Below are 18,502 nucleotides of genomic sequence, written 5' to 3'. Positions count from 1 at the left end.
TGTCTCCATCTCCTTGTCTCCTGACTCCTGTCTCCACCTCCTTGTCTCCTGACTCCTGTTCCACATCCTTTTCCTTCAACCCGTCTCCACTTCCTTGTCCCCTGACCCGTCTCCACCTCCTTGCCTCCTGACCCCTGTCTCCACCTACCTTGTCCTCAACCCCTGTCTCCACCTTCTTGCCTCCTGACCCCTGTGTCCACCTCCTTGTCCTCAACCCCTGTCTCCACCTCCTTGTCTCCTGACCCCTGTCTCCACCTCCTTCCTCCAGACTATGGTGGTGGTGTGCAGCTCCAGGGCTGCTGCAGTCAAAGCAGCCTGAATAGCACCGGCAGTCTGGCGGGCTCCAGCAGCCAGCGGAGGCTGTCAGATCGCCGGGTGGCCAGCTGGGCGGCCTGTTTTGAGCGGCTGCTCCAGGACCCCATCGGCGTTCGCTACTTCTCTGTAAGTCCAGTAAGGTACTCTGGGGAACAAACCTGCTGGGATTTTATTTACATTTTTTATTAAGTCACTACCTTTCACAGACATCCAAATTTGTTCTGTGGGATATAGTCCGCATTTAACTATTCAGATAATTACCAGTAGCAAAATTGATTTTAATTATTTATCTGTTATATGAATCAGTATTTTTCAAATTTTTTAGTCAGTTGCATAAAATCAATAGGCAACTACTTCAGACGTTATCATTCCCTTCTGTTGTACAGAAGCAATCGGCAATATATTTATAGCCAAATAACGGCGGGCAAGACAACTGTACATGCTCATTGCAGGTATGGTAGATCTTTTGCTTGTGTCTCCACAGGAATTCCTCAAGAAGGAATTCAGTGAGGAGAATATCTTGTTCTGGCAGGCCTGTGAATACTTCAGTCACGTACCTGCAACGGACAAAAAGCAGGTGCAGTTCTTTGTGCACCGTACAACAACACCAAACCACTCTTTTCTACCTAGAGCCCTCAATATACTGTTTGCAGTACGTTTTATTGCGGTGGTGTGTGTGTTTTCTAACACATCTTCCTTGGGTCCATCAGCTGTCCCAGCGTGCGGGGGAGATCTACAACAGCTTCCTGTCCACCAAGGCCACCACGCCGGTCAACATTGACAGTCAGGCCCAGCTGGCCGATGACGTCCTCACCTCCCCATGTCCAAACATGTTCAAAGCTCAGCAGCTACAGGTGAGAGGATGAGCTGCCTGCTACTTGTTATGTTGTTTAATTATATATACTTTGGTACGCTGTTGGATCTTTTTCTTTGTGCTATGCGCTCATTGTTCCAGTACAATGCTTCCACTGTTTGTCTAAGGGCCCGGATTCTTCACCAAGGCCACACACTTCCGAGGGCTCCTGCCTGTCCGATGTTGTTCCAGGCATGACTTAACCATGGCTGTTATGACGCAGATCATGACACATGTCATAGCTGTTTGTGGCCCTTCATAACACCGGACCCCCGTTTTATCTGCAGATCTTCAACCTGATGAAGTTCGACAGCTACTCCAGGTTCCTCAAATCTGGTCTGTACCAGGAGTGCATGCTGGCAGAGGTGGAGGGACGACCTCTGCCCGACCCCTACCAGATACCCTGTAGCCCCGCCCCTTCCAAGCACAGTGGTAGCTCTGGCCACTCCTCCCTCTCCACGCCCAAAAAGGTACAATACAAGGTATCTGCCGTTGTCTTAGTAACTGTTGTAGCTAGGGATGCGCCAATGTATCCACCAATGTATCGGCCAGTAATCGATTACTTTAAATGTGTCCACTTATCTTGATACTGACTGGATGTAATTGATTAATAAAGGTGAAAGCTACTACCACTGAGTCACATTAACTAAGGTGGGGTGGTTTTAGAGATGTTGAAAACCGCTAGTGAATTTCGTAACATTGACTGCAGTATTGGTAAGTCATTTCAAGGGTGAAATACACGCATCTACTATCACAGTCTATGTAGTGTCACATTTCTGTTTTACTATGACAGTGTAGAGGTTGTTACATAACTACCCAGTGGATGGAAAGTTACAGGGAATATCAAAGGAATGAAAATGCGGATTATATGATCTTCTGCTAAATTACGTCAATGTAAAGAAAACCCTTGGGGATTCTGGATCATTCTGGTGGTTTTGAGTTTAGAGCATTCTCATCCAGATGTCAGGCAGGTTGTCTGATGTGTTCGTGTTTCGTTATTTGACCAATAGGAGGCCAGGAAGCAGAGGTCAGGGAAGTCCCTTAACGAGGAGCACGGAGAGGAGCACGACGAGCATAAGAAACGGGGCATCTTCTCCTCTTGGTCCCGGAACCGGAGCTTTGGGAAGGGCCCCAAGAAAAAGGACATCGGAGAAATCAACCTTGGTGAGCCACACACAGACAGATCACGGTCGCCGTTCCGTGTGTCGTCGTGGTTTGGGCTGCGCCCTAACCGCGGCAGCGGCATGCAGAAAATGTTCTCAGTTGACGACTGGATAGTAGCGCGCTTTTTACACGCACTGGCGGTCGGGGCTGTTGCAGGGACTATTCCCGACTCACTGGCAGTCGTGAGTCATTGCAGTGCTCTGCAGTAGAATTCCACGTGACCGCCGAGTGACGCTAATCTCCTCCTGTTTGGCGCTGTGTGCTTGAACGGCATTGATGGGTTGATAGGCTACTCAAATCGCTAACAGCCCGCTCCGCTAATGGCCCGGTACTCAGCTCTGTATTGTCCCTGTAATCACTCAGACATCAATGCAAAAGCAATCAAAAATCCCCTCCAACACTTAATGATTGAATTTGAATAATACGAATGGCAAGGATAACCGCCGACGGCGGAGCGCTATCAATGGCTGTCTAATTCTGCTGGATGGGTGGGAGTGTTATACTTTAAAAGCGGCTGTTTGACCTGACTGTGACTGATCAATTTGAGAGGAGGGAAAAAAATAAAAAGTTCAGCAACAGGTTTAAATTGAGCGGAAAACATCCATGCATATATTACAGGCTAATCTCGAAGTTCTATGTACAAGCCGAAGCCAGGAGAATAAAAGGCAGAATTAAAATAATGATTGTGCCATTAATCAGCGTTTTACGCGTGGCTGACTTTGGCAAAGCGCTCCGCTCCAAACTTTCTACCCATGAGGCTGGGAGATAACAGACTCACACTGTTGACTGTAGGTGCAGGTTGGCCTGATTCACATTTTTTACAATATTAGACGCCTTCTTCCAGCCAGCTCTACGACTGGCAGCCTTAACAGCCTGAAAGGAAAATGCCTCCTCTGTTCCAGTGCTTGTGAATTACACGTCCGTTCCCCCTCCCCAAAGCTCCTGTCCAGCTGATACTGATGCTTTTTGCTTCAGTTTAGATTTAGACGGATTTCAAACATGTTGGGGGTGGCAAGATTACACTGAGACGCAGTCTGACTGTGACAGTGTCATCACTGTATGAAAGGACGGCAGTCGTTTTGTTACCCACCTCTAAATCATTAAGGGTCATACTGAAGATAGCCCGTACATTTCCACTGCATTCTAAGGTTTGTGTGACGACTGTTTTCAAGTGGTGCACATGGGTCCTGTCTGAAGTGATGTCTTTATGTGACAGCTCCTCGTACACGCTTGCTCTGCAGTGGCTTGGGCGTAAAAGCACAACGTGGGAAGATCAGTAGCATGGAAATCCACTCCGAATACAGCGTTCTGTTATTCTGACATTTTCTCCATATCATATTTTGTAAGACGTGACTAAAATAAATAATGTAAGGGTTGGGACGGTACACATAAGCGTTTTTTATTATGTTAAAGATATATATATTTGCACGTTGCGAAGGTGCGCATCAGCAGCTTGTGTGTGTGTGTTTCAGCCCGGAGAAGCTAAACGTGTTTATGTTAATTAATGGTGAATTACGGAGAGACAGGCAATCATTAGCATGACAATTACCGGCAGACCAGATTTCATGACCACCACCGTTTTAGATGTAGCGTCAATGTGCTTGTAGTCGGAGTGGATTAAATGTGGGATGATTTGTGTCCTAACTCTGTCCTCCGTGTCACCCTGGGGGTTGGGTTAGATTTCTCCGGCAGCAACGGTCGGAGGGCATCCCAGGGATCCGTGTCCTCCGGTGCCAGTATGGAGCTAGCCACTTCCTGTTCAGCGGGCAAGACGGAGGTAAAAATCCTGCTGCCAGGTCACCATGGCAACACTGAACCGAGATAGCTCTGTTTGTAGACTCACATGTCGCACGGATCACGGCGTGGTTACGTGGCATGTTTGCAGACATACCTTTTGAAAGGGGATTTGGGTGTGCTGCATTTTAAGCCGTTCCGACGGTTGTTACACCGAGCATTTGATTGAAGTTTTAAAGGTTTTCAAAGGTTATTTTTGGGTCTGTTGGCGGGATGAACGTTAATCCGCGCACACAATCCACAGAGAGGTTTTTAGGTGTCTGCCCTCTTTCACCCGCGCCCGTTTGATGTCTCCTCCTCGTTGTGACCTCACAGGGAGACCATCGCCACTCGGCGTGGGAGAGGGGGAGGGAGGGCCCTGCCAAGCAGTGCAACATGATGCTCCCGGACGGCTCCTGCGCCTCCGTCACTCTGCGGCCCGGGGCCACCATCAGGGAACTCCTCCGGGACCTGTGTCAGAGCGTCTGCATAAACATGGCCGCCGTTGACCTCTTCCTGGTGGGAGGGGAGAAGGTGAGGATCACACACGACGGCCGCTTGCCAAGTCTCTGCTCTGCCTAAATGTGCATTTGAAGATTCACCGGTACATTATGTGGTCAGTTTTCATGGGAGCCACCCCATGTGGAGAAATAACTGAGGGATTTTATCAGTTGTACTGGTCAGGAATTGCTTCACGGTTTTCATATTTATTTTAATGGTTTCAGCCGTTGGTGCTGGATCAAGACTGCATGACCCTAAGCGCACGGGACCTCCGAATGGAAAAGCGCACCCTGTTCAGGTAAATCTACCTCACTCACGTGATGCAAAATGAAATATAACCTATTACTTTCTTCCCAGTAGAAAGAAGAATCATATGATGGTGTTGCAGAAAGCATTGTGTATGTTTATCTATTTTCCCTCTATGTTAAGGTTGGACCTGGTACCCATTAATCGGTCTGTGGGCTTGAAGGCCAAACCCACCAAACCAGTCACCGAGGTCCTGCGTCCCGTCGTGGCCAAATACGGTCTCCACCTAAACGATCTGGTCGCCAAAATAGTAAGTGGCTTCGTGGCGTCGTTACTGGTGCTCTGTTGGCGGTTGTGTGCCCAATGAATCCCAGCTCTTATGTAAAGCATGACAGTGTCAATGGGTGGAGCCTCGTTCGGCTCAGAGGAAAATAACCGCATCCTCTTCAAATCTTACTGGGTGGTTAGACCATTCTGACTCCACAACCTCTGAAGTACCAGACAGGGTGAGGGCTATAATTATGAATGACAACACCACTGAAACATGTGGGGAGGGGCGTGGGGTACAAAAGACCCTCCCATCTCCCCCTAAATCCTGGCCAGTTGGATGGTTTATTTTGGGCCTGTGGTGAGTTTCCAATCATTACCCAAGTATTGCCCAGCAATCTAAAAGCCACATTCTAAACGGAGCGACGGCTTACGTTGTAAACCGCAGTACACAACCTGAAATAGCAACGTGTCGGCAGCACGTGGTGGCATCGCGTTGTGCTCGTTCAGACACTCAGGTGGAAGCACGCTAACATGAAAAATGTTGTGCTTTGTCAGAGCGGCAGAACGGAGCCTCTAGACCTGGGGGCTCCCATATCCAGCCTGGACGGCCTGCGCGTGGTACTGGAGAGAGCCGAGACAGCTGCCTCAGGGAAAGGTAAGAGGAACAGGGACAGGTATGAGTTCAGCGCATTGTGGAGACAGCCGGAGAGCGGTGACCTAGATCCTGGTTGTCAAACCTAGTTGGCTGCACAGCCCAACGGTCACCCGCTGTCACACTCAGACCCCCGTAGTGGCTGGAGAAATGATTGTTCGATGTTGACCTTGCACTTCACCTCGTCTGTTTCAGGAATTCAAAGCACTCTTGAAGTCAATGTCCTGTTTTGATGTCCCTCTACTTAAACAGTGATGTTAGATTTGTGGAGTTTTCAGGGGTGTCTGTTATGAAGTTAACTAGTGACATCAGTAATGGAGTTAACCAGTGATATCAGTTATGGAGTTAACCAGTGATATCAGTTATGGTGTTAACCTGTGATATCAGTTATGGTGTTAACCAGTGTTATCAGTTATGGAGTTAACCAGTGATATCAGTTATAGAGTTAACCAGTCACATTTGTTATAGTTAACCAATGATATCAGTTCTAGAGTTAACCAGTCACATTCGTTATAGTTAACCAGTCACATTCGTTATAGTTAACCAGTGATATCAGTTCTAGAGTTAACCAGTGATATCAGTTCTAGAGTTAACCAGTGATATCAGTTCTAGAGTTAACCAGTGATATCAATTCTAGAGTTAACCAGTGATATCAGTTCTAGAGTTAACCAGTGATATCAATTCTAGAGTTAACCAGTGATATCAATTCTAGAGTTAACCAGTGATATCAGTTCTAGAGTTAACCAGTGATATCAATTATAGAGTTAAACAGTGTTATCAGTTCTAGAGTTAACCAGTGAGATTGTTAGACAGTTAACCAGTGAGATTGTTAGACAGTTAACCAGTGAGATTGTTAGACAGTTAACCAGTGGTTTCAGAGTAATAGAGAACACTGGGTATGGGCCAATAGCTCCCATTCACCTCACAGTTCTTTCTTTCTCTAGACTCCAAGTCCAAGTCAGCCTCCTTGAAGGGACACCCTGCCTCCTTGACCAGCAGGAGCCCTTCTGCCACAGTAAGGAGACCACCTTCACTCTCTCAAGTATCTTTGAAGTTTTGGATGTGCCAGTTTTCTGCTTCCCTGCTGCGCTGCTTCTTAATCCCGTAATGTTACATCGCTCAAGTGCTTGGCTCCACTTTGTTCCTGTCCCCTGTCGTTTTCCTGCTTGACTGCTTTGCTGCGGCTGACTTAAACACTGACTGGCCGACTACCCACATTGTAGTTTAGCCTCCCCGACAACGTTTATAGTTTGACATTTTGACCTCGCGGATAATACGTCAACGTGATCCACTAAGCATAGAGCGAGCATCGAAAAGAAAACCACAAGCGTTCAAAGTTTTTCTTGCCTTTCTTGTGTCCCCTTGTCGTCTGAAGATAACAGGAGCACAAGTGTGACCCCATAAACACGTCAGTGACTCTTGCCTAGATGTACTGTTAGGTCACCTGGGTTAACGCAACGCCATGCACCCTACGCCCTCTTAACGGAGTGTGTTGTTATTGTTGCGTCTGCAGGGAGACGACAGGTCGTCAGGGAAGGCGAGCGGACCGGACCCGTCCCTCCCTACGGAAAAGAGAAAACCGAAAAAGATTAATATAGACGAAGCCGAAGGTAAATCAAGCCGCTCTGTCTGGTGGCCTCGCTGAGCTTTGCTTCGCCGCGTCACTAACGCTGTCTACTTTCTGTAAACCTTCACAGCTCTCTGTCAGTGCAGCGCGGGGGATGTGTACTGTGCGTGGTGTATGAATTAATCCCCAGTTCATTAGAACACATCCAGCTTGTTCTTCTGAAGGGTTTAGGAACAGGAAGTAACCCTGCTGCTGTCTTTCTCTGTAGAATTCTTTGAGCTCCTGAGCCGAGCACAGAGCAGCCGGAAGAATGACCAGAGAGGACTCCTGAACAAAGAGGACCTGGAGTTACCTGACTTCCTGCGGTTGACCCCCTCCTCCACGGCCACCCTAGACGCGGCCTGCTCCACCCCCACCTCCGTCAGTCAGGGCCCCGGGGCAGGCCGGGAGAAGACGGCGGGCAGCGCCCCCGGCCGCGCCCACCCCCTCAGCGCCAGCCTGCGCTCCGAGAGCCTGGACTCCTCCCTCGGCAGCGCCAACGGACACTCCTACTCCGCTGCCGGGCGCCGAGCACTGCTGCCCCCGCCCCGCCACACCGCCCCCCTGTTCGGCTCTGCCCTCTCGCCCATCCCCCGCCCCTCGGAAGCTAGAGGCCCGGGACTCAGGACGCTGGAGGAAGACTCTCCGGCGGACCTGACCCTGGTGGGCGAGGGGGACATCACCAGCCCCAACTGCACCCTTCTACCCCCCTCCCCCACGCTGCTCCCCCACGAGGGCAGTCTGCCCAAGGCCAACTTCACCCCTCCTCCCCCCTGCGCCCATCCCTCCCAGGACGGATGTGGGAACGGCCAGTCCAGCTCAGGTATTTCCACAGTGTGACTATGCGTCAGTGCCTTGGTGTGCCTGTACATGTGGGTGTGTGTGTATATGTGAGAAACAAGAGAGTGTGCAATGTGTGTATGTGTGTGTGTGTGTGTGTGTGTGTGTGTGTGTAGGTGACCTGACTTCCAACATCAACTCCTTTTATACCGAATTCAATGCACTTTATTTACAACTGAAAATGAATGCTCTCAAAGTACTACGACCAGTCATCTATTTGTTACTTCTTTAAATATTTCCTAATGAACATAGTTTGTGGTCACTTTCAATAGTAAGTTGAGCTCAACTGTAAATACTGATGTACATATTTTGAACTGAATGACATTTACATTCGCACACCATTGAACTGATGGGGGTTTTACCAAGTTACTGATACTTGAGATTGATGTTTCATACTGTTGTTCTGGAGAGGATTTAGATTGTATTCAAGTAAATAAGAAAAAATTAAGGATGCATTTCAGAATACCTACATTATGATTGAATGGGGCACTCTGGGATGTGGCCGTTAATCTTCCTGCCCAGTGTCAGATGAACTTGTGGATACCATTTTGTGTCTTTGCTTCCAGTATGAAAGAAAGTAGAGCTAAATTTACAAGCCACTGCTAACTAGCATGACTGCAATGATGGGAAGTCTATGGGATCGGCTAGTCTGCTAGCTAATTCCATAGATTTCCGTGCATTGTGCTAACGCTGTGCTGGTGCAGCGTAGCAATTTCCTTAACTCCACAAGTTCACCTGGGGTAAGTAGATAAAGGGCCTCAGTGCCAAAAATCCCTAAATATTCCTTTAATGATTAACATTGTCTTTACAATCAAACTCAAATTGACACACTTTATTCTTCAGCATCAATTACCATTCAAATGTCAATTGTTTGATTGATTAAAAAACAACCTAGTACCTAGCTACAGACAAAATGCAACGTAACCAAAGAGTTGTGAAATTGTTATTTGAGAAGATGATCATGATTGTTACCTGCCTGTACTTTGAATTATTGGTTTTTAAATCAAAAAGCTGATTTCCTTCCATCCCATCCTCAAATGCAATGCAATTCAACAATGTAGATAATATAGTTATATCAGATTATACACTACTGTCCTTCCACAATACATTCAATCTGGAAACATACAGAAGGATAGCCGAATGTTTCTTAACAAGATTTTGGCATCTTATTGATGGTAGAGGTTTTAGATGAAGTGTCATTGTTGAATTGCGTGTCACTCACTGTGTGGAATCACCCTGTCCCTCCGTAGAAGCCTGTTAATCATGACAATTCATTCTGTATTTGTGTTTGATTAGATCTAATAAATGTTAGACCTGAAATCACAGTCTTGTCTTTTTACACGTTTGTGATTATTTACCACTCCGCCCTCTCATCTCTGACTGTCTGTAGCTACGTCTCATCTCATTTAGTTTTTCTTCCGTCGCCTTCTCCCTAACTTGTGTTTGCATGTTAGCTTTCTTCGTTCTGTGCGCTTCTGAAAAATGAGCGTTGCTGCGTCAGGGTAATCCTAGCCTCGTCGGAAAAACCAGCTTCCAAGGGAGCATGACGGTGATGGGATTTTGGTGCTTTGGCTACAATTCTAGACTATAATGTTTTTTGTGTAATTATGTTTTCTCTGTGCTGCTTTCATCTGTCTTTCCAAAGGAATTGTTTTTCATAAATCATGGTTGGAGCTCCATTCCTAGAAATCATACAACCACGATTTCTGGAAATTCTGGGAATTATAGGGAAGTTATCCTAAGCTAATGCCATCTACTTGCTGGATGCACAGCGTAGATCTGTGTCAGCGTTGATCTGTGTCAGCGTTGATCTGTGTCAGCGTAGATCTGTGTCAGCGTAGATCTGTCAGCGTAGATCTGTGTCAGCGTAGATCTGTGTCAGCGTAGATCTGTCAGTGTTGATCTGTGTCAGTGTTGATCTGTGTCAGTGTTGATCTGTGTCAGCGTTGATCTGTGTCAGCGTAGATCTGTGTCAGTGTAGATCTGTGTCAGTGTAGATCTGTGTCAGCGTAGATCTTTGTCAGCGTAGATCTGTGTCAGCGTAGATGGTGTCAGCGTAGATCTGTGTCAGCGTAGATCTGTGTCAGCGTAGATGGTGTCAGCGTAGATCTGTGTCAGCGTAGATCTGTCAGTGTAGATCTGTGTCAGCGTAGATCTGTGTCAGTGTAGATCTGTGTCAGCGTAGATCTGTGTCAGCGTAGATCTGTGTCAGCGTAGATCTGTGTCAGCCTAGATCTGTGTCGGCGTTGATCTGTGTCGGCGTTGATCTGTGTCGGCGTAGATCTGTGTCGGCGTTGATCTGTGTCGGCGTAGATCTGTGTAAATCACTCCAACACGTAGTGCAAAGTGGGTACCTGCTTGTCAAAAGCGGTTACTGCAGTCAAAGTGACTCTACCAAATACAAATCTGTCAAAAAGTCATAGACCACTGCACTTTTTTCTTTTCTTTCTTTTGAGTGAGGAACACAAACGTTCAATTTGCAGTGGTCTCTTAATTGTAACCCTTCTATTCCTCACTCAAAACCTACCTTCTCGACTTTTTTGGAAAGGAAAGAAAAAGGTGCAGTGGTCTCTTAATTTTTTCCGGAGCTGTATGTGTGGGGATTATTAAAGTAACACATTTAATTTATATGTATTACAAATATTTACCAACATACAAATATCACCATACAATTCTTGATTTTGAGTGTCAGTGTTTTAAAGAAAACAAATGGGACAATTGTCAGTTTAAATACTTTTGCAAGGCACTGTCTATCTCAAATAGATATATTTTTTATTTAAATAGTTAGGCACTTTATTGAGCTTCTTGGTTAATGTAATCTTCTGTTAAATTTATTGTAACAAGGAAGTCATTCTGAGACTCAGGTTTCTTCTACAGGCTTGCCGTATAAGTTGCCCTGGAGAAAAGCATCAGCTAAATGACTACATTTTTGAAAAGGTTAATAATTACAATAGAAAAACATTTACACGTTAACATGCAAAAGAACCCCATAGTACAAACAATCTGCACAGTCCCTAAAATGCAACCATCCAGAATTCAATCAAACACCGAAAGTGCTGAAAGGAAACAAATGACATTAGAAACATGGCCTGTAGCTCAAACCGAGGTGCACTTCTAAGCACACAAACGTCCATCGCTCCGGTGGACGCAGTGAGCCTAGCCCTGACCTGTTTCTCAATTGCTCTGTCAATATATAAGGTGATGGTGATGTGTGTACACAAGATGATACGTGGGGGTGGAATGAGCCCTACAGAGTGTATCTCTGCCCCTCTGTTCTGGTTGCTAAGCGTATCAGACTGATTCTGCTATGTTGGGAACCTTGGTAACGACTTTCCTCTCCGTCAGTTCACCGTGCTGCTGCAGAGATGTTGATATTATTGTGGGGGTGTGTGTTTGTTATCTTATTCTCCTTCCCTCTCACTCTCTCTCTCTCTCTGTCTCTATTTCTCTCCTTCCCCCTCCTTTTCTCTCTCGTTGTCTGCTTTGGGCTTAACGAAATGTCCCTGATAGAAATGCGTGTCATTTCTATGTATTGTTGTGCATGCTGCATATCCGTGCTGCTCTTCACCCGTGCCTGGTGTGATGTGGTCGCTTGCGTGCGCGGATGAATTGTGTAACGTTAAAATAATGCGTCGTTGTATCTTTCCATTACATACATCTCAGACACTTCAGTCAACAGAACAGCTCCTGTATCAGTCGGTGGGTTGAGTGGAAATGTAATATTTTTTCTGTCAGCGCTTCTGTCCAGGCTACCTCCCTCTGCTGGTGAGTCTTTTTCACAGATTAAGAGAAGCCAAATTCAGTATGACTATAACAAATCAAATGGGTTTTCCAATAAGCATCCAGGTTATTAGCAGCCCGAGTTTAACTGTTCTTTTTTCATCTTTCTGTTTTGGGGTACATTTTCTGTCAACACAATGTAATATTTATGGGGGGACGGGGACGACCATGCAGGCTGTTCAAATTGCGGTGTTAAACAAAGGGTGTGAAATAGAGGAGCACGCTGCACCGCCGGATGACCCGAAGCCACAGTCAGGCTTGGTTAGCATGGTCCCAGCCTGGTTAGGCCTTTCCCAGAATGTATTGCTGTCATCGTTACCATGACAATTAGTTTGACAGGAAGTCGGCACGGTGCCACGAAATGCTGTTGATTTTGGCAGATGTGCTTTTGTCTTACTTTATTTTGGGTTTGCATTTTTTGGACTAGGCTTTTTGAATGTGCACATGATGGAAATATGAAATATTAATTATTTAATATGCAATGATTAAACATTTTATGTAATGTCTGTCAAAGTAGTATTTTTTTGCCATGGCATTTTCTTCTATTTAATAAAGAATATAGTTTTATTTATTATACATTTTTCTAGACTGTTATTAAATTAACAGACTTAAATAGCTGCCCGAGTAAATCTGTCACAAACATACTTGCAGTCAGACAGTGAATATGGGATCAACTCCTATAGACTATTCAGGTTCAGTCCATGATTACAACAATGACGTTATAAAACATTTCTGCAAGGTTTCGTAGTAGGTAACATTTCCAATTTGAATACCTGAAAGAGATAATCTGATAATTTATTTTATGGCCTTTAATTCACACCTCTCCTATTTTGAAAAGCTGTTATCTGCATCTCAGCAAAGCGCGTATCGTTAATAACTTTTTTTATTTATTGTTTTGACCACTAGAGGGCAACCGTATATAGCCAAACTATTCATCCGCTTCAGTGAAAGGGCATTTGAGGATGCGCTCAAAACCTTTTAGGTTTGTAGTCATAGCAAAGAACCAACACATAAATATGTAATTTGACTTCGGCCCATTTCTCATTGCCTGCAGTTGTGTTTCATTTTCACTAATTATCATAGCAGGTGCAGGTCTATAGTGAGTTGTTGTGGTTCTAAGGCTTCAGGATATTACTGGTCAGTCACATAAGCTTTTGGAAAAATAGGACTGATATCTCTCCCTATATCCAGAATTTAAAACAGCTAGCTATCCGTTTTTCAAATCAACCACATTGGCACAGGGCTAGGCTTAGTATTGGCCACTGTGCAGTTACTCCAAAACAGCTAAATGAACATTAAACATACTGTCTGTGCTCCTTCAGCAGATCTTTAAGCCTCTCTGTCTCCCATGTCTGACTGACTGAAGGCTCACCGTAGCTAGCTCAGAATTTGCCTTATTATTCATCTGGCACGAACCAAGGAGCCTTGGGCTGATCCCAGCCATCCTTGATCGCAGCCTTGGTTCTGTGGGTTCTGTTCCAGACTGGCCATGAGGAGTGGTAGTTTGTTTGGAGCCAGTATAGTGGCATGGTCTATTAAAGGAGCAGACACGTGAACAACAGCCAGCAGGATCATGTTTGCCACCAAACCAAATAGGTCTGTGTAACCGTCAATGGCCGGCGATCCCGGAATGAGGTGGTACCAGTTGGCTAGATACTGTTCAGTACTCCTTCTGGTGGGCTGGGCACCTGCAAGCTCATTAGTGGTTGTTGGCCAGGGAATGCTTAAGCCTTTAAGCACGCAGTGCTGGCAGGTCTTTCCTGGTTGTGCGAGCCAAGTGATAAGCAGAGACACAGACTCTCCCAAGCCTGTCAAGACTTAGTGCAATGAGGCACTGCCTTGAGACTGCATTTATTGGAGGGGAGAAAACAGGGTAAAAGAAATAGTAGGCTCACATTCATTTAAAAAATATGATAGTTCCAAACCTTTTCAATAATTTACTTTTTTGGTAAGTTTACCGCAGGGGAATACGTAGGGTTAACTATCTTGCTGAGCGACGGGACAACACTATTGCTTGCTGGCTATGGGATTCGAACCAGCAACCTTTGGGTTATTGGTTGCATGCGCTAACAGCTAGGCTAACTAACGCACCCTGCTTAAATGGGTCACTGTAATTATAGTAATGATCATCAACATACCATTAGTTAAAGTTCAGGAGTAAATGAAGTAGCTTCAAGAGACAACACTGAGCACATCCATTTGTTAGGTAGGCCTACACTTACAAGAGAAGAGCATCTGTGTGTGTGTGTGTGTGTGTGTTCATTATGCTGGATGAAGGAAACATAGCAGAGGCTGTTTACAACACTGCTTTGACTGTAAATCAGAGTCGTAGGAGTATGTGTTGGACTGCAGCAATTGAGTCACTCAGGCCTCCTGTTTAATACCCAGGGACTGCAGAGTACAGAAGGCACGAGGAGAATTATTACTCGTCGAAACTGGAATCGTAACGAACCCAGCTTTGGCTTTCTCGATTTGGGAGCTCTCTGCATGATAAAGATGTCACGGGGGAACGGTATGAGTCAATGTGCTTCTGTGCACACTCTGTGCACACTCTGTGCACACTCTGTGCACACTCTGTGCACACTCCACCCTCCTTTGTTGTGGCGGAGGACCCCGAACTGGCATCTGCTTCTCTCTCTGTCTGTGATTGTCACACTTGTCAAACGCTGCCAAGATAAGAATTCCGCTAAAGACCAAACGGGAATGTACCAAAGCCGCGATGATACAAACCCATCCTTACTGAAGATCAAAAATAATCATTTCGATGAAGTTCTTTCTTTTATGTAACCCCCGTGATGTAGCGTGTGAAGTTTTTGTGCGGAAGCACCACATTTGGTTGAGGATTCTTCCAAATGTAAGGAATGTGATTCGTTGACATTAGGTGTGAACCTCCAGCGAAAGGCTTATTATAGTCCACTTCTCTTCATGTATGTGCACTGGTCAAATTCCCAGTAATTGTACCTCACCTACAGAGCCAGGCCCGAACTCTCTTTGACTCCAGTGTTTTGCCTTGCAGTGACAGCGAACATCGCCGTGGTAAATCACTGCATATCAGTTAGCTGTGTCATTGTGACGGTTTGAATCACACGGTTTGATTCACATCCCCCGGATCAGCCAAAGGGTTCCTTGGAAGGATGTGCCAATTGGCCAGCTTCATCCTGGTTTAGGGTGATTGTAATAAAATATGGTCGCCGTGCCTCACCTGATCACGCCCTATAGAGACGTCCTGTGGCTGATAAATGCAATTTGAAAAAATGAATCTTGAATGAGCATGTCTTCTTGGCCTTGTCACCCGTACACTGGCCTAGAAGTGACAATATACACTGGTAAGGGCACCTGGTCCTACTATAAAAACTCTCCTTTCCAGCTTGGAGGAAACATGACACTCAGTATGGTCGGACCAGAAACCAGTTCAGCCTCTGGTTCATCTTTAAATTATCCGAGCTAAACCAGCATTGGATTGGAAAGCTGCGGTCTTCATGCCTCTTTTCAAAGGGCGACTCTGTTTTTATAGGCCATATCTCAGTCTTGCCCTGTCTGTCTAAACTTAAATGCCTCTTCAACAAACAGGTAGCCTGCCATCGGGAGTTCTACGCTGTCTTCTCTGCGTGCAGTCAGGCCTGAGCACTGGCCACTGATCAGAATTTGCAGTGGTCCTCAACGACATCAAATCTGCTTTAGACAACAGGCGTGTTTGGGCAGCTATTTTTATTGACTTGGCTACAGCCCTAAACTCCTTCTCAATACGTTCGATTCATTCAGTTCTATACGTTTTATCACTATTAGCCCCTTCACCGCTCATCAAAACTTAGCTTTGCTCTCCTGTTAGCTGGCTTTCACCATGCACATTGCCAGATCCAGGCTTTCAGGGTTCAGCACTGGACAATATTTGCTCAGCCCAGAGTGTTTTGTGGGTTGATATTTGCTCAGCCCCAACTGTTTTGCGCAGCTGTGATAGTGTTAATTTAAAGTACATTGGGAAAACCAGCAAGCACGCTGTTTAGTAATAAAACGCCTTTGGCCAGTTGGCCCTTGAAAACTAGAAGTGCTTCTCAATTGACATAAATTGCTAAATAAAGGGTATATAATAAAAGGTATTAAAACAATAAATGTCACTCTCAATCACAATAAGAAGGAATAAACAAAAACATTTAGGCTATTTAGGTTTATGTACATTTAGGTAGGGGTAGCAGTAAATCAATCATAGTGTATGAGTAGTGTGTCTCTGTGTGGCAAATTTATGTAAATGTGTATTCAGGTTATGTATAATTGAGTGTGTATATGTATGTATGGAGTGTGAGTACAGTATTTTGTGTGTGTGTGTGTGTGTGGATGTAATGAAGAAGCAATAAGTTAAAATTTTAGTCCAAGCAGACCAATAGGGTTGGGATATTTGTTAGATTATATGGAGCAATGCTCTGAATTGATCTTGGGCCAGAAGCCATCGAGCTCTGAGCTCAGTTCAGTGGGCTTGCAGCATTTCATGGGTCAGAGCTCCATCATAATTGAGATGTATTAGCTCTCGGATGAGTTTCTTAGTTCCCCGACTCACTGTCTGGTTCAAATACCACCAAATAAAAGGGCATATGTCAGGACAATGCACTGTGGGCCTACAGTGACTCTGCATTTAACAAATGGTAACAGATCATCAGATCCACTGAAAGGTTTCCCGGTTCACACAGGGAAGTCATAGCAAAGCATCAGTGACTAATTTGCAATTTTAACCAAATCATTGTTGACTGTATTCTTCCCAGGCTGTGGTAGTCATCCTCAATGTTACCCAATATTGGGACTATTTGATCTGGAACCATAGAAAACACAAGTGAAACTCTACCTATAGAGTTCCCATTATGCTGTCTGAGTACTTCATCAGCACCACTGAGGCCATCTCCATTATGAAATAGTTAATTTTCTTCTTCATTATTGGCTGATCACTTTGCAATAGCTTATTGGACATGACTACGACAGGCTAATCAGGGATCAGCCAATTAAGTTGGAAGTCTCACCTAGTAGAACACACTGCAATGGTGGAAGCCCTCATTACATCTGCCCATGTTAAACGGCCCCCTTGGTATCTATATACCGCTATCGTTCTCTACGGGTTGAAAATAAGGGCACATCCCTCCATTTCTAAATCTCCCATCTCTCCTTTACCCAGAGAGAAGAAAAAGAGCAAGCGCTTCTGACCACTCCCACAAGAGGGCGCCATGTCTTGGGGCCTTGGGCTCTCAGCCAGCTGTACAGGAGTTGATGGATATGGAGGGAGTGTGTCTGGAGGAGGGGGACAAGGTGGGAGAGGTCACCATTATCCAGGGAGAAGACTCCGAGCTCAGTCTCAGTTTCCAAGGGTACGTCTCAGAGCTCCGGCAATGCCAGAGCCGTATGAAGACCTCGCTGGCACCCGGCAATACCCACGACCAATCAGACGAGAGCAAAGGCTCCAAGACCAATGCCCACGACCAATCAGATGAGAGTAAAGACTCCAAGACTGACACATACAAGGCCACAATGGTGTGAGCTTGAGCAACCTTCACCAGCACTTTCCAAGCTTTAGTCACTGTTCAAACAGTTACTTACTGGACAAATAAGGAACTTATCCTGTAAAAATGTGTTAATTTTAATTCCAGAACTTATATGTATAATAATTGTTTTGGTGATAGCTATTGTGTTCTGAAACATGACTATACCATTCTCTGGTGTGTTAAGCGGGTAAACATTTTCAAGAAGTGATGAACAATTCTGTAATATACTACTGTTTGGGGATTTTAATCAGGGAGTACCTCGAGACTGAAGTCAATGGTACTGCAAATCAGCGGCTGAAGCATATGGCCTCTTTCAAGTAGACTGAAGGATGGGATTAAGGCTACACATTGTAGGAATGCTCTCGTGTGTGTTTTAATGTACTATTATGGTTTCATTATGAACAAAATGTGATGTCGTATGTCTGTAAATCTGATCTGTGTTGGTCTGGCTTCATGTTCGGTTATTCAAATTACAATAAACATTCCTACCTTTATAATTCCAACACTGAAGCGTCTGTCTTTACTCGGCTAGAGCATTGTAATGACTCATATTATTGGGCTTAATAAACGTGGCAATCTGGGATATAAACGACTGATGGGTCGAACGAAGTAGCTCATGACGCATTTATTATTTTCATAGTTTTTTTTTTCCCGCTTTTATATTGGCTGCAGATGTTCACGGATGTAGCGGAATATATACCAGGCTAACCACGTTGCAGAAGTACAAAGTTGAGGACGTTTACAGGATAATTGGAAAGTGACACGAATTGGAAATTAAAGTATCTAGTTAATTCTTCCTGGAATCAATGGCTACACATCGTGCATTTTTAAGTTAAACATTGTCTTTCGAATTCCCCTTTGATTTCCTTTCGAATTACTAATTTGTGAAATCACAAAGCGAAACGCAAATAGCCTACTTCATGTTCAAGCTGGCTCAAACATAAACTTTTAAAACCATTATCACTTGAGATGTTTTACAT

The 18,502-nt window shown here is 45.1% G+C and overlaps 1 protein-coding gene across 2 annotated transcripts in view; it reads left to right on the top strand.

The window, feature by feature from the left end:
- rgs12a (regulator of G protein signaling 12a) overlaps window positions 1-18,025 on the top strand; it is a 54,979-nt gene extending 36,954 nt beyond the window's left edge. The window contains exons 5-18 of one of the 2 annotated variants that reach the window (XM_020043545.3): window positions 269-441; window positions 800-892; window positions 1,026-1,169; window positions 1,456-1,638; window positions 2,179-2,332; window positions 4,012-4,109; window positions 4,442-4,639; window positions 4,831-4,904; window positions 5,036-5,162; window positions 5,678-5,777; window positions 6,719-6,789; window positions 7,288-7,384; window positions 7,610-8,203; window positions 17,159-18,025. In XM_020043545.3, the coding sequence (XP_019899104.3) occupies window positions 269-441; window positions 800-892; window positions 1,026-1,169; window positions 1,456-1,638; window positions 2,179-2,332; window positions 4,012-4,109; window positions 4,442-4,639; window positions 4,831-4,904; window positions 5,036-5,162; window positions 5,678-5,777; window positions 6,719-6,789; window positions 7,288-7,384; window positions 7,610-8,203; window positions 17,159-17,517 (2,465 nt within the window). In that variant the 3' untranslated portion in view covers window positions 17,518-18,025. Of the gene's footprint in view, window positions 1-268; window positions 442-799; window positions 893-1,025; window positions 1,170-1,455; window positions 1,651-2,178; window positions 2,333-4,011; window positions 4,110-4,441; window positions 4,640-4,830; window positions 4,905-5,035; window positions 5,163-5,677; window positions 5,778-6,718; window positions 6,790-7,287; window positions 7,385-7,609; window positions 8,204-17,158 lie in introns of both variants that reach the window. The other variant, XM_029117646.2, reaches the window with a different exon arrangement.
- The last annotated feature ends 477 nt before the right edge of the window (window positions 18,026-18,502 follow it).

The sequence above is a fragment of the Esox lucius genome, chromosome 24 (genome assembly GCF_011004845.1).
Source record: "Esox lucius isolate fEsoLuc1 chromosome 24, fEsoLuc1.pri, whole genome shotgun sequence".
Classification (NCBI taxonomy): Eukaryota; Metazoa; Chordata; class Actinopteri; order Esociformes; family Esocidae; genus Esox; species Esox lucius.
This window is presented reverse-complemented; position numbering and strand designations above follow the sequence as displayed.